Source organism: Vidua chalybeata, chromosome 8 (assembly GCF_026979565.1).
Source record: "Vidua chalybeata isolate OUT-0048 chromosome 8, bVidCha1 merged haplotype, whole genome shotgun sequence".
In the NCBI taxonomy this organism is placed as follows: Eukaryota; Metazoa; Chordata; class Aves; order Passeriformes; family Viduidae; genus Vidua; species Vidua chalybeata.
This window is the reverse complement of record NC_071537.1, coordinates 10,013,023-10,028,164: the sequence shown is the minus strand read 5'-3', so window position 1 is coordinate 10,028,164 and position 15,142 is coordinate 10,013,023. Positions and strand designations below refer to the sequence as shown.

The 15,142-nt window shown below is 39.4% G+C and overlaps 1 protein-coding gene across 10 annotated transcripts in view; it reads left to right on the top strand.

Moving 5' to 3' along the window:
* Window positions 1–21: 21 nt before the first annotated feature.
* RBM20 (RNA binding motif protein 20) overlaps window positions 22–15,142 on the top strand; it is a 124,080-nt gene continuing 108,959 nt past the window's right edge. For 6 of the 10 annotated variants that reach the window (XM_053948904.1, XM_053948898.1, XM_053948905.1 and 3 more), the window contains exons 1-4: window positions 22–708; window positions 9,168–9,432; window positions 12,122–12,320; window positions 13,890–14,040. In XM_053948904.1, the coding sequence (XP_053804879.1) occupies window positions 13,901–14,040 (140 nt within the window). In that variant the 5' untranslated portion in view covers window positions 22–708; window positions 9,168–9,432; window positions 12,122–12,320; window positions 13,890–13,900. Of the gene's footprint in view, window positions 709–9,167; window positions 9,433–10,226; window positions 10,318–12,121; window positions 12,321–13,889; window positions 14,041–15,142 lie in introns of all 10 variants that reach the window. The other 4 variants (XM_053948899.1, XM_053948902.1, XM_053948901.1 and 1 more) reach the window with 4 other exon arrangements.

Here is a 15,142-nt window from a genome sequence, read left to right as displayed (position 1 = left end):
GGCATATTTCAGAATATGAGACAAAGCAATTCTCCCAAACAACTCTTCCTTTTTCCCCTCTTCTGCACATTGCCAGTGCCAGAAAAAAAGCTGCCCCAGATCTATGCTTGTCCAAATTCACAGTGTTCTGGTTATCGAACTGAAAAAAGGTAAATATCAGAATCCTGAAAAGTCTGAAAAGACCCTAGAATTGTGTCAAGACAAATCACAGCCCCTTCTTTTCCTGCACATTGTCCCATGTAACAACTCCTCCAATTACATCCCATACATCCCCCAGACCAGAATAACTTGAGCCAAGTGACAAAAAGTGAAATCTTGTCCTGCTGTCTACAGTTTTGGCAAAGGAATATTGAATAGTTTGATGTGTTCTCCTGGAGCATTTAAAAGATTTACCACAAACCATGAATTTTGTAGGTAGCAAAGCAGTTGTAAAAAGAGAATCCATTGATGTTAAAACAGTACACTTATAAAAACATAATAACCTTGAAGAATAGTGTACGTGACTTTCAGTAGTACAGTGAGAAACAGTGAATTTGTATGTTGCATTTATTCTGTGTAGGGCACGTTCAACAAAGCAGAAGAATAAAGCTCTCTGATAGGTTTTGATCTGCACACACTCTTGCTCCCCACTGAGAACTTCAGGAAGCGCAGGAAAGGAGAGCATGAACTGATGGCTGGGCTCAGGAGTGCTTATCTTTGCATCACAAGGTAGGCTGAGAGAAGAGTACTGAAGCTAATATGGAGCAACTTCCCCAGGTAGTGATGGAAATTACTACCTGCAGTAAGTCTTGAGCCAGGAGGAGGATGTTGTGACATAAAGCTTTCTGTAGTTCCAGGGTCTCAATAGCTGCAGAGAAGACTCAGTGAAGAGAGAAGTACAAAATGTGAAACAAAGTGTCCCAAATGACCCCAAAATTTCTAGCATGGAAAGAGACTATATTTGAGAACCCTGAAGAATCTGAAATTTGTCCTCTTCATACAGACCTCTGAATATTAGGGTTAGGGTGGCTGCTGCAGACCAGAGTGTTCCTGAATTACTCACAGGTGAAGCCAGTGAGTTCAGAGAAGGACCCAAAGAATATGGCCACAGGTTAAAGCCTCAGGTTACTGATTCGGTGCCACTTGGTCAATAGTGTGTAAGGACACACTTGAGGTGTCTAATCCATGACCACCAGATACGTAACTTGCTGTAGTAGTAGCAGGCTCTGCTCTCAGCTAGTTCATTAGGCTGCTAGTGCTAGGGATATCAGCACGACAGTTGTTAGTTTGAATTTTGGAAGAGAGAAGTACACATGCCGTGAAGCTAATTACTGTACTTATTAAGAAGTGTCATACTAAATCCATCTAAGACTGATCATGAATTTTATCACATAATCTCATTAAAGTGGAAGTAGATTAGAACAAGGGGTTTTGTTTGATAAGTTTTTTTTTTTTTTCCTACGATGCTCAGTGTAGAGAAGCCTAAATACAGCTGAGTAACTTGAACAACTTCATCTGTGTTAGGAGATCTCTGGGTTGGGTGGAGCATTAAATTGGGTTAACAAGCACAATAGGAAAATGGGTAACCAGCAATTTGGTGGAAACAACACTATGTTGGTAACAGCGCAAAGGAAGCTATCATTCAGTTTCTCATCTGCTAAAGAATAAGGTTTGAACTACTTGCACAAAATTTGGGAGATCTATCAAGATTTTCAGAATCCCTCTTCAAGGTAAGTTTGGAGGGGGGTGGTGTTTCTTTGTTTAATTGCTGCTAAACTTCAATCTGTCCTTGAAAAGGCGTTTTTAGAGAAGCTACTTTCTAAGTTGACACTTTGTTGCTCTGTGACCATATTCCTTCCCACGTGCTCCTTTTTAATGCTGTGATGCCTCGGTTGTGTAGCTACTGTGAAAAAACATGATGTCACCAGTTGTTTCATCTGATGTACTGAGTGTGTTGCAATAAAATTGGTACACATGAGACTGGAATGAGAAAGGCTGAAATAGCAGCACCTCCTCGAGATGTGAAAGTACAGCCTCTAAAGTGCTGTGAATGCCCTGCAGTGAGCTTGGGTTGCTAAGTTAGAAGCTACAGTTAGAATTAAAGAAGGCCTCAAACAGGGATGAATCAGTCAGATTATGTAGCAAAATCCATGCCAGCTCACTGTGTTGAAAAATTAATTGCATGGGAGAGAACTACATGAAAGTAGGAAAAGTAGAACCTCATTTGTTGCTGCATTTTTTTAAGGAAAGTCCTTATACAAAGGTCAATACCAGTACTTAAAACCTAAAGGAGTTTTTCTTCCCCCAGACTGCTGTTAAGGTCAGGAGTAGCAGAGTTCTCCTGGCTGTTTGCTTCAGATTGCTATGGAATGCAGTGATTGGAGTAAGGTTTCCAAGGTGGATGATCTTGTGTTTTCTTTGTGATGGCTCATATCTGCTCCATACAACATCAGAGTTTATAGGTTGCCTTTTCAGTCTGTCAGTGCTTTAAATTTCCTAGAGTTTTTAAAATAAGCTTTGTTGAGAGTTACTGCATCCCTGAGTTTCTTCAGCGTCCTGGTTTTTCCACCTATAATTTTAAAGGCAGAATTCAGTGAAACTACACACTTGATTTTAAATGTAGGACATCTCAGAAATTGTAGATATTCAGAGTGCCACTGGTTTCACCAATACAGGTGTTCAGTTGTTCTTTTTAATTATCAATATGTGAAACTTAACACCTGAGTCACTGATCACTTCTAATATCTTAGGATAATTTTCATCTCTAGCAAACATTCTTCAAGTACTTTGTAAGATTAACACCTTTGAGGTTCATATTTTTAAGCTTATCTAAATGTTACAATATGTAGTTTGTTACTTTGAGCAGGAGATGGAGCCAAACTGGACTAAATGCAAAATGGAAGTTTGCTTTATTGTTAAAGTTGAGAGTTAAATCATAGCTTTCCTGTGAGGATTTTTGGAGTTCTAGAGACTTTTACAGTTGTTGTGAGGATTCTGAACAAACTGAGAAATACTAGTTATAGATAGTTTTACATGGACCTGAATGTAAGTAAATGGAAATAATTCACAGGTTTTGCTTTAAAAATTTATAAAAGCCTTTAAAATTTTACTAATTTGCTAAAATATCCTTATTGGGTAGAACTTTGCCAATCTAGAAAAAAGTATATATAAATTTATGTAAAAATAAACATTGCTCAAATAAAGTAAAAATTGGAAAAAATAATCACAAAAGTACATGAGAAATTACTAATATTTTTTTCTAGCAAATGAGAGCCTTGTTCTCTTCATACAGAACTTGTGGCTGTGGGAGGTGATGGATTCCCAAGGCACCAGTGATCAGAGGGGGTGGTGGGCTGCTTCTGTTAAAGTTCTGTCAAATTGGAGGTATGAAGTGAGTTACCCTGACTGTTGAAGTCAGTAACTGCTGGGATCCTCTCAGCTGCTCCTATTTGAGTGTGTTTTTTTCCATAGGCACACAACAGCATAGCCAAAGAACAGCTGCTCTGTGCTTGGAGCACCAGGTTCTGATGGATAAGAACTGGGGGGAAATAGCTGTTGATTTTGCAAGCTGAGAGTCTTCAGACATTGATCTTTATTTCCAGCATCTGCTTGCTTTCTTCCTTGGACACAATGGATGCTTTTACAGTCTCACTAACAGCCAGTAAAAGTATTCCCAGTTAGAAGATGAAAATCTTTTTTCACATGTGTGCTGAAGTTCACTTCACCAGTGATAGCATTTTAACTTCCAGAATGCTTATGAAAGAGGGAATTTGGTTTTACAAAAAAGCATATATGTAGCCACTTATTCTACTGCAATTATAAATGTATTTGGGGACTATTTTAGTTGAACGTATTTCTCACCTCAGTCCTGGCATTGCATCCCTCTTCTCCCTCTTAAAGTCAGCTGAAGTGTAGAGAGAAACCAAATTAGGCTAAGATCCTTATTTCTAGTTACTTTGCTTTTTTCCTCCTTTAGTGTCATTTTTGTCTCTTTCCTTCTTGATCTCTTTAGTTCCCCATATTTTGGCTGTGGCCACAAGAGGACAATTCTTGGGTTTGGTCACCTTGACTGCCTTGAGTTCAGCTTTTTGATTTTAGTTTTCTACCTATGTATTTTGTCTCAGGCAAATGTTTCTTACATAATGCAGCAATAGTGAAGAACAAAAATCATTGTACAGTTGTCCTTGACATTATTTTTTTTTTAATTTATTAAGTACCTCAAATTTCTATTTGCTAATGCAGATAAGGGCTTGTAATTTCTTACTGTAGTCATGGCTTGCATTTGGGATAGCTTAATTCCTCTGTGGGGAAATGTAATGATGAGAAATGACATGCAGGTTCTCAGGTTCTGATGCCTGACAGTTCCCACCATTCTAAAAATGAGATTTACATTGGGTGGGATGAGCATTTAGACCTCACTTCTGCAGCTATGCCTATTAGATATTTGTTGGGTTACGGGATGTCAACGATATAGAATCTGCGTGCACTGGGCTTTAAATAGGAGGCATTCCAGACAGAGCATGTGTTTGAGTCAGAAGTACATCTAATTGCTGTTGATATCATTAAAGGTTGTAGGCAGATGCTGCTGGAGCTTTGAGCACAATGAAAATCTGCCTCTGCTCCTTCACAGGTTTTTCTGCTTACATTTTGAAGAATAAAAATGCATCTGTGACCCTCAGAGTTCAGATCTGGCCAGCTGGATGCAGGCCCTCACAGTGCAGAGGAAAACATCCCCTTGCTTAAACTGGGGGAACCCAGCTTGTGAATTAATTTCTGGCCAGTTTTAGAATTCACACTTGTAAATATTGAGTAGCTGGGATCTCTCAAGTACAGCTGTAGTTTGCAGCACTGGTTACTTGTGAATAAATTACATTCTCATTGCTTTGTAATTACAGTCAGTCTGACAAAACTGTGCTGGGGTTACTCTATGTTGCTTCCATGACAGCTAAGAGGGATTTCTAAATTTTATAATATGTATAAATTATAAAATATGTAATATTAAAAGGTATAGATGATATATAATAGATGTAAAAACATCTAGAATATATAAAGACATAGTAAGGAAATAGCCTTCTTGAGTTTAGCCTACAGCTGTATTCTAAATTTTGTGTGAATTTGGACAGAACAGCATAGGGTTTTCTTGCTTAGATGGTAAAAGCCCTCTAATGCAGAGGAGGCATTCACGCAGTTCTTGCAATGCACAGTGGTGGTATCTATGACCTGCTTTAGAAAACACTTTTTATTTAAGAAGGCTCAAAAAGACATGTCAGTTCTGGGTTTAAGCATTTATTTCCCAGTTGTGCTTGCCTACAATAGTATCATGTGTATTTGCCCCTAGATAACAACTTTAGGGATATTTGATGAGTTATAGTGTGGATTATTTATCTTGAAAGGATACCAAGAAACTCAGTCATTGTTATGACTACAGCCTCTCTCAAATAGTCTTTTGCCAAGCCTATTTCTTTTATGCATGACAATTCTTTGACCACCTTCTAGTCAGTGCTCCAGGATTTTTGATCCCTAGCATAAGCCATACCAGACACAGGCTGAGGATGAGGTTCAAACTGATCTTCCTTGATTGGTGCTGTTCTCTGGTTCATTCAGAGAACAAATTTCCAACAGAAAAATACTATGGAGGACCAGGCAGTGCTTGTGAGACCAAGTTTTAAATTACTCAGTCTCATTGCCTTCATGAATCCTCTCTTACCCCACAAAGATATTTATGCTGAAGATGGCTTTGATGCTAAAGAAAGATTCAGATGGGTACCTGGGTAGATGCATGCATAGCTTGGAAGTACGGCAACATTTAAATCCCTTGTTTAATAAGGGACACTAAAAGGTGTGTTCACAACTGTACTTTCAAAATACATCTCAAAGCTTTCAAGAACAATGGTCTGTGTTATCTAGATGAAGGGTGTCTTGCAAATCTAGTAAAAGGCCTAGAGGCCTTTTACTTTTTCACCCTTGAGGGTGAAAAAGAGAGGGGAACCCATACAACTGTACTTCTTCAAATGAGGGAGGGGAAATAAAACAACTGGGGTTGTATTAGTGTGAGGCACCTGAATCCAAAATGACCCATTTGGTCTCGTGTCCTGGGAAGACATCTCAATCTGCTACATAAGACATCAAGGGTCCAAGCCATAAGAGAACCATTCCTAGATTAGATGTCAAAGCTGATCACATAAATATTCCCTCAGTATCCAGTGTAGGGGCAAAGCAGAGATCACAAGCTGAATGGAGGAGGAGGATTTGTTTTCATGAAGAAATAATCTGGTGGATAGCTAGAGTAAGAGGGAAAACCAGAGAATATTTGCCTGCTTTCTGTCTTGTAGTTCCTCTTCCCTCTTCCTCAGGAGGCTGGGGTACTTCCTGGATGTAGAACAGTTCTTCATGATGATATTCAGCACACTATATCTGGGCTTCATTGTCTAATTCCTCTGTTTGAGTTGTTGATGCAGCTTGGGCTTGTTTCTGGAATGTGCAGTGAGATAAGGGAAAAACATGGATGCATACAGCTGGTGTGATAAAAGGAGACAGCCAGGTCTTCAGGGTGGTTTTTATCTTGGCTATGTAACAGTTCAGGAAAAGTGTCTGTGGTGGCTCTGAGGTAGCAGGGCGGGTGTTGTATTGGTTCTCTGACTCAGCACCAGCTTCTAGGAGACCAACCCAGAACCACAAACTTGGAGACTGGCAGACAGATAGGGATACTTGAATTGTTAAATGCATTTTTCTTGTTGAACCTACTTGTACAGAAAAGAATTTCTTCTCCTGTCCGATCCCTCCAAGGTCACCTGGCAGCAAAAGGAAAGGCTGCCCCGTGGGTTGCAGTTTCAGATTAGTGACAAGAATTTGCAGAGTTATCCATACCATGTGCTCCTAAGGAACCCCTGAATGGAGCCCTTGGATCTATGCGTGGGTTTTTACACTGACTGAGTGTGGAGGTTGTATTAATAACTCTCTGTTGTGTAGAGCACAGATGTTGGACTGTGTAGAAAGAGAGCTAAAGGGCTGGATGAAGGCCATGGTCAAGCTCTCTGGCACTTGCTTTGTGACATTCAGTAACTCAATGGCTGCTGTTGTCTTTGTAGGGAAGCTGTGCTCACAAAACCACTTTGAGCAGTCAGCCTGCACAACAAACACCATTACTCTATTTCCTTCTCTCTGTGGATTTCTAGGTGCCAAAATTTGAAAGGCAGCATCCAGGATGCTCTATTGCTCCTTCTGTAGAGAAACAAAAATACATGATCTGGGAAAAGCTCTGTTTGGTTTGCATTCCATCCTCCCAAAGCAGCATCACCAGCCTTGCCAGTTCCTATGAGGTTCTCTGCTTGGTGACAAGAGAACTTTATTTAGCAGGACATGCCATCAAATAGCTTCAATTGGGAAACTATTAAGATAATAAGCTTAGGTATAAAATACTTAGTATCAGCTCCACAGACAACTTATGCATTGCATAAGTGCATTGTTTATAAATAACCTGTAATATCACATCAATCCCTAACTTCTGTGTGCTGTTTTTCCACTAGGGCTTGGATGATCATTTTATGAACCAATTTCCTGAGATCTCAACACCCTTCATGCTTTGCAGTTTCTTCTGAGCTCACCTTTCAGGAGCTATACCCAGTGACTGCAGTATGGATATGTGTATAATGGCTTGGCAGGTCTCCACAGTTGTGGAATTTACAACCATTGCTGTGCATGTAAAGCTTGGAACAGCTTTTTTTTTTTTAATTATTTATTTCTGGTGTATGATGAATTAGGCCATCTGTCTCCAGTGTCTGCTGACCCTTCTCCCCCACTCTCCTCTTGCCTGGTATGCTGGCTCTGTCACACAGTCAGCCAAGGTCAAGGTCTGGAGGCTGGGTCTGTGACCTTCGCTGCTGAGCCCTTGAGGGCTCAGTCCTCAGTTTCCCAGGGTAGTTCTCCAGTATGTTATGCACCTACTGGCCTGAGATGCCATGCAAGGAGGAGGGATCTGTTTACAGTAACATTAAGAATGTGATAATAGGAACTTCCTTCACACACAGAGCCAGTGCTTGCAGAGTACTTTATTTAAGCCCAAAGTTAACAAGAGGACTAGTTTTTCAAATCATAAATGAGACACTTCCTGGTTTACATCTAAAATGGCAGAGGACACTTGACCAAATGAACTGAACATAAGTCTTAAAATATTGAATGCAGATGCAGTTAAACATACTGAGACGAGGCAAGCTTTGATGAAACAAAAATAGCCAAGTAAAATTATCTGGGCTTATCCCATTGTGCTTCTTGTCTGAAATAAAAATATATGATAGTGACATAAGTATCAGCAGCCAAACAGGTATGAAGGTCAACGCTTATAAACTGGGCTAACACTAGTAACTCTAGAACTTGGTCCAAGATTTCTGAGATTAATGGAAATTTTTCAATGGAGTTTAATTGTGCTTTAGATTAAGTGTGTAGATGCAAAAGATTTTATGTAACAGTAAAATGTCTGCAAGCACTTGGGGAATCTTTTGGAAGGTTTCCTGTAAATAGCTAGATCTTTAGCATGAGTGTAAGACTGGAAAGTGTATTTACTGCTGTTGGCAGCCATCACAGGGATATACAAGTGCCTGGGCAGCTCCTCAGGGAAGTGACTTTTGTAGTATTGCCAGTGCTGTTACAAGATGATGAGTCAAGTATTAAAAAAAACAGTGAGAGTGTATGGAAATGATGGGTCTTTGTTTTTAAATAGAAGGCTGTAGGTTCTTTTTGTTTGATGCTTCCCTTTTGACCTTTAAAGGTGCCTGCAAACCATATTCAAAGCAGTTGTATGTACCCAAAAGGGCCAGGAACAACTCCCCAATCAGAACCTGAAATTGCCATGCAGTAATATGACCAAACGATGGTACAGAGATCATGGATTTACATTAACACCTCTGGAAGAGGTGATACTGAGCTAGCAGAGGGATTGGTGGAATGAGATTTAATGAAACTGACCAGCAATGAGGAAGAGGAGGAAATTCTTTCATGTAGAAAGTAGATGACAGAGCAGACATAGCATGCCTGGAAAATAAATAAGTCTTGTGTTAGTCTAGATCAGGATTACCTCTGACAAGGAAAAGTTATGTGTGGTGCTATGTGAGTTCTATGCACAATATAATTTAACCCAACAACTCCAAAGAGTTGTTAATTTTCAGCTCTCCTTTTTTATTTTTTTTTTTCAGCTTGACTGCATGTTTTTGTACCTCTTTTGGCTACAGTGTTCAGAGGTTTGTCTTGTGGGTCCAAGCAGTCCTGTCTGGATGTGAAGTAGCTGAAGAGGTTGATGCTGAAGGCTGATAATTGCAAATACAAATAGCTGGTCTCACCCCTTGAGAAGAGTCCTGCCTCTTTCTAAAGATCAGAGCCTGCCCAGACTCAGCTGTATTTGTCTATTAACAGATAAGATTACTGCTTTGAGATGAGGTCCTTCTTATGCTGCCCTAAAAGGTTGGTCTTAGAGCAGTCACAGGTATGTGAGGCCACATGACTGCCTGTCTTGGCGCATGAAGCTGGATGCTGTGCCACTCCCTCACATTTGGCCTAGAGTGTACATTCACAGGCACTTATAGGACCACACTGTAGAGAATTAGTAGATCTGCCATAAGGGAGCCTTGGCCCTTCTGTAACAGGCAGCACAGACATAGCCTTGGTTTTTCTGGATTTTAGCTTAAAAAAAACCCTTAAGTCTCTCTCAGTGACTTTGCTGGGAGTTACTGTGGAGTGAACTAGAGGAAGAGAAAATTAATCCACTGCATGTAACCTCACTGTGAGAAAATGGGGGTTTGGTGGTGGAGTGACTGATAAAAAGTTTAATGTGTTTTCTTGTTGCTTTTTTTAGTGTTGAAGTGTTAATGAGCCTTAGAGACAATTTTTGATCAGTTCTCAGTGTATGCCACAGCATAAGGGATCATAGTTTCAAGAACAGAGATGGACTTATGAGTTGAAATGAAAATCAAACATTCCCTTCATTGTTGTTATAATAGTTCCTCTGTACTAATAATCCCTCAAAGACCAAAGCAAAAAATGGCTTGCTCCTTGTAAGGGAGAAAAGTTCAGAACCATAAAATTCAGATTACTTTGAGACTTCTGTCTCTCTGACTTTACCAACTGGCAGAAAATTACATGACATCAAACAATTACTGGAAAAGAGCTTATTTAATTTTGAAATTAACTGGAAATTGTCACATGTATTTGTAATGCTAACAGCTGCTTTCATGTCACTTTACTGTGACATGAAAAAGAGAGCAACATTATGCCTGGATAAGAATATAGAAGATGAAGCTGTGAACTGTGATAGAGATATAAGTTGAACTTAATGGGATGCACAGTCAGGTATTTCTGCTGTCCGTACTGCACCTGTTAGGTGTTTTTTCTTTTGTTTGTTTTGGAGATTTTTTTAAGAGTTGAATGTTAAAATGAATTAAATTAATTCTTAAATTTAAATAAATATTTTTACTTCAAAACAGTTCAGATGAAATATGCAAATAACAATCCTGTCCTAAAAAGGAGTTGGAAAAATATCTACTTTTTCATTGTTGTTTTTGTAACATGATGAAAATACCTCTATGGGAGCTCAAGCCTTCTGTAATTTCTTACACATTGATCTAGGTCATATGTTTTTAGGGAAGGAAACAAAGAGGGAAGGTAGTTGCAGTAAAACTCAGCTGCAGGCAAACATGGGTGAGTTTTGCCAGTGAAGTCTATTTCAGAGTGGTTTATTGATCCTTTGCTACCTCTGATTAGTGTGGCTTCCCACACAGCTATTGGCTGCCTTGAAAGATTTTTGGTAAGCAGACTAAAGAAGTATGGTTCTAATGAAGCAACATTTGATGCACAGTGTATATCTGAAGGATTATCAGAGGCCTTGGGTATACAGTGAGATACAAGCCTGTGGGCCAAGTGCTTTCAACCACTATCAGTATAATAATTCATAATTTACCCATCTAATTGTAGAATTTGCAGGGAAATTAATAAAATCCAAAATAAAATTATGTAGGGTGTATTGATATCTGGTGTGAAAAGCAAAATTATTTCAAGATTTGCATATCTGCTCTGACCTAAAAACCCAATTCCTTAAAAAAAACACATTTAAAGCCAAACAAAATTTATGGAAGCTAACAGTTCTTCCTGCAGCAAGACTTTAACAGTATCCAGGGTCCATTAATCATGTTCATTGGTGAGATCCCAATTGCAGTTTCTGAGATGGCTTTCTGGGTTTGGGACTTGGGTGTTCTGTTTGTCTTAACCTTCCTTCCACCAAAATTGACATCCTTATAGCAGCACCACAAATTATGCCCTTATGAAAAACCTCATCAGGATCATTCAGAAAAGTTTTAAGGCTAATTATTTGTTGCTCATTTAAAGGAGCCCTATTTATAGCAGCAAAATCCTGTCTTGTATCCCTTGAGCTGGACTGGTGAGAGGAAAAGACCTTTCACCCACTGCTTAGACTGTCAGGAAAATAGTTTGGGTTGTGGGAGGACAAATAGAGATTGAGAGCAGCCTGGGGGATGGCCTGCAGCCACACAGTGCATTTGTCATCAGTTTGTAGGTCTGCCCATCCCTTGCTGTTGAGCATAGGCTGTTAGTACTACAGTTTCCACTGTAGTGGAATATTCAGTGAAGATGCTGAGAAAAGCCTCCCTGAGTGTATTATGCAATCTAGTATGCAGAATTGGAGCTGAAACAGCCCATTCAGTAGGAATGGGTTTGTTTTAAGTCATTCTTCCAGCACAGGTTTATCTGTGTGGACTGGAAATTACAATATTAAATGCCCAGCACGGAAATTTTGTGTGAGGATTATCAGACTTAAGTTTTCTCAGTGACTGTAGTCTGGGCTTCCTGCTGGCACAGGAGCTTCCACTGCCAAGGTTTTCAAACACTAATGCCTGGAATTATGAAAGGAGGAATAAAAGAAGAGAATGTTTTCTCTGTTTCACTCCTTCTGCATGACAATGACTATTAAAAACTTTTGCTCTTCTCTCACTTCCCATAAGCAATTCCTTTTAAGCTTCCCAGCTGAAATAAAGCCATGGCATTTTTCCACCTGAGTAAAATTGCTCAGTTTTCTTGAAAATAAAGCCTTGGATACCAAAAAGTTATATTTTTAATGCTGCTTTTATTTTCCCTTCTCCAGATTTACACATAAAATACATGTACACAGAAGACTTGGGGTGTTTCAGATACTGAGTGTATCAGCTTCCTCTCCTGAGCTGAGTCAAGGACAGTTATCTGCAAATGAAGCTGAGGCAGCTGCACAGCTGCTGCATCCTCAAAGTTTGAGTTGCTTACTGTTGCCACCTCTCTTTTGCTGGGTACAGCTCATCACATTCAAGGTCAGCCTTTCTCATTCTCGCAGTGCATGTGAGGTTGTGAGCACTTGCATCTGATTCCTGTAGTACTGAGACCTGTCCAGAGGTGCTGCATGTCTAATCTTAAAATAGATTCACCAGATGTTTAGTATCTGAGTGCAGTGTGATTATTTAGTGAGGATTATATTTCTTTTAAGTCTTAAACAGTAATGCAATTGGGCTGTGTTCTTAATGATGTGTTCATTTCAATGAGTACAGCCGGTGCTGCAGTGGTGGAAGGCAGTGTTTTTGAATCCATGTGATGCATCACCACCACGTGCTTGGTGCCTTGCTACTGGCCTGATCTTGTGAGGTGTTCATCACAGTCCAAAAATAAAACTTGCTCACAATGTGATGTATGGAATAGTCTTACAGGGGAAGGTGAGGGAGAGTTTTACTGCTTGTATCACTTGACATTGGGACTGAATGGAAACTGGAAAATATTATGCCACAGCAATAGCCTTTCAAATTGCCTCTAGGTTTGCAGGAAGCAATTACAAACATTTATAATCCACTATATAGCTTTCTTTTCTTCATTCCATTAGCTTAGTTTCATAGAATTTCTTTTGTTTGGTGTGAAGGCCAAGTATTCCCAAAGGGTAAAGGATTTTGTTGGAAAAACTGTTGCTCAACTTTCTGTCTAATTCTGATGTTCTGTTAAAAGTTTATATTAATAAACAAATGATTGTTATAAACAAATGAAATTCCAGCACCTAACTACACAGACCCAGCATTTCACTGCAATCACTTTGAGCTACAGCTAGGCCTCTTGCCTGAGGCTGCAATTCTCCTACTATAAAGCAATTGGTCACACCTCATTATTGAGGTTATTTGCAATAGTGTGCAAAGGACCAAGTAACAGATGTTTTGAAATGGCTAATCAATTTTTATAGATTTAATTAGGTTGATGCCTGCACATATTTCCAATGTGCTTTTCCACCAAAGCTAGGGAAAGGATCTTAATTTCAAATTCAGCCAAGCCTTTGTGAGGCTCAGAGCATAGTTAGAGCATAAGTATTACTTGCATGCTATTATGATATTGTATTTTGGCCACTTACACTGGAGATTCTTGTCTCTGAACTTCACTCTTAGAAAGTTACATTTGGACTTAGATGTATGACACTTGTTGTTTGGAGTGACACACACAAATCCCCATATACCAGAATGAAAATTCAGCCCTAATCATCAAAGGGAAGTGAGGACTAAATGAATGTGTCATGCGTATCCAATTTCTCCACTGATCATCCAGAGAAAATAAATCACAGTGGATGTCCTTCCATTTCTTATTTGTTTCAAAAGCTAGAAGGAGTTCTCTGTTAAAGTCACCCTGGGTTTCCCCAGGGAATACTAAAATAAATTAATATTGTCTGATTAAATATTTTGACCCATATTTAAACCACTGGAAAATGATAGGCCTATTTTATCATGGCAGCAGGCCAGCTTTTTTTTTTCTTGGTGTGCTACTGGAATCAGAGGATCACATCTTAACTGAACTAATAACCAATTTCATTCATTTTTAATACATCTTTTTCTTTTGTAACTGTACTTTTCCAGACAGATTTTTCATGTATCAATCGCTCAGCAATGTCTATTGTCCATCTGTGCTAAGATCTCCTGTCATCTTCCTGTTATACATCAGAAAAGACTGCAAAAGTGATCCACAGAAAAGAAAAGAGATAAAAATGGAGAAAGGCATTGCAGAAAGGTATGGCTTGATTAAGTGGAAAATTTTAAATGGTACACATTGCAGATAGGTATTCAAGTCACATTGATTTCAATGAGAATAAGATAGCTTACAGTCCCTCATCTCTCTGAAATGTTCCCTTGCACCCTAAGGCAATTTAATTTGGAAAGAATTGTTGGAAGAAATATGATAGGTGTATAAAATGAGCAGTATAAAAAGCATGCTGCCACAGCAAGGGCAGTGCCCTGAGATTCAGAACCTGCTCAGAAGTTAATTGAAATCAATTTGAAAGACTTCTGTTGACTTAAATAAGCTCTGGATCAGCCCTTGTGAGAGCTACTTTCAACACCCAGGTCTACCACAAATATTTGAATGGCTCAAAGTAAGTAATTCAAAGCCATATCCAGAAAGGGGGCCAGATATTGTAATGGGATTGCTCCAAGTGAAGAGAGTGTGAAAGGTTCCCTGTGCAGCCTCACACTAGGGCTCTTTTCAGAAATGTGTTATGAGCTGCTAATGTAAAAAAAATAATGATCTGTATTTAACCTGTGGTGCTTACAGTTGTAGGATGTTGTCCAGATTATTTAAAAATATTTAAAATATTAGGATTAAGCATTTAGGATCTATAAACAGCATCTGTAGTCAGATTAGTTTTGATTAGTCAGATTAGTTTTTCACAGGCCACCAATCCTCATGTTTCCCAGCATAAACTCACCACGAGCTGGAATAATGAAGCAGATACCTCAAAGAAAGAATATGTTACTGTTAAGCAATTTATTGTATCATTTACATATTTTGTTATCCAGCCTTTATGTGGATGGAAAGAGGATCTATTCTCACTGCCTGGAGAATGGCAGAGCTGTCTATAATTTGTGTAACTGGGGCCATTCCCTTAAGGTGATGGAGGTTCCTGGTGAGTTCTGGACCCTTCAGACCCAATGGGCCAGGTCTCTCTGGCTGCTCTAACCCCTCACAAGCTCTAGCAGTGTTTTTGGTGCAGTGAAGAAGGCACTGCAAGCAAAGGAGCTGGGCAGTACTCTGTGGGATGGAGCCTTAGCCGTCTGAAATGACATCAGCTCAGATGGTCAGAGCATGGTGTTAATAACACCAAGGTTGTGGATTC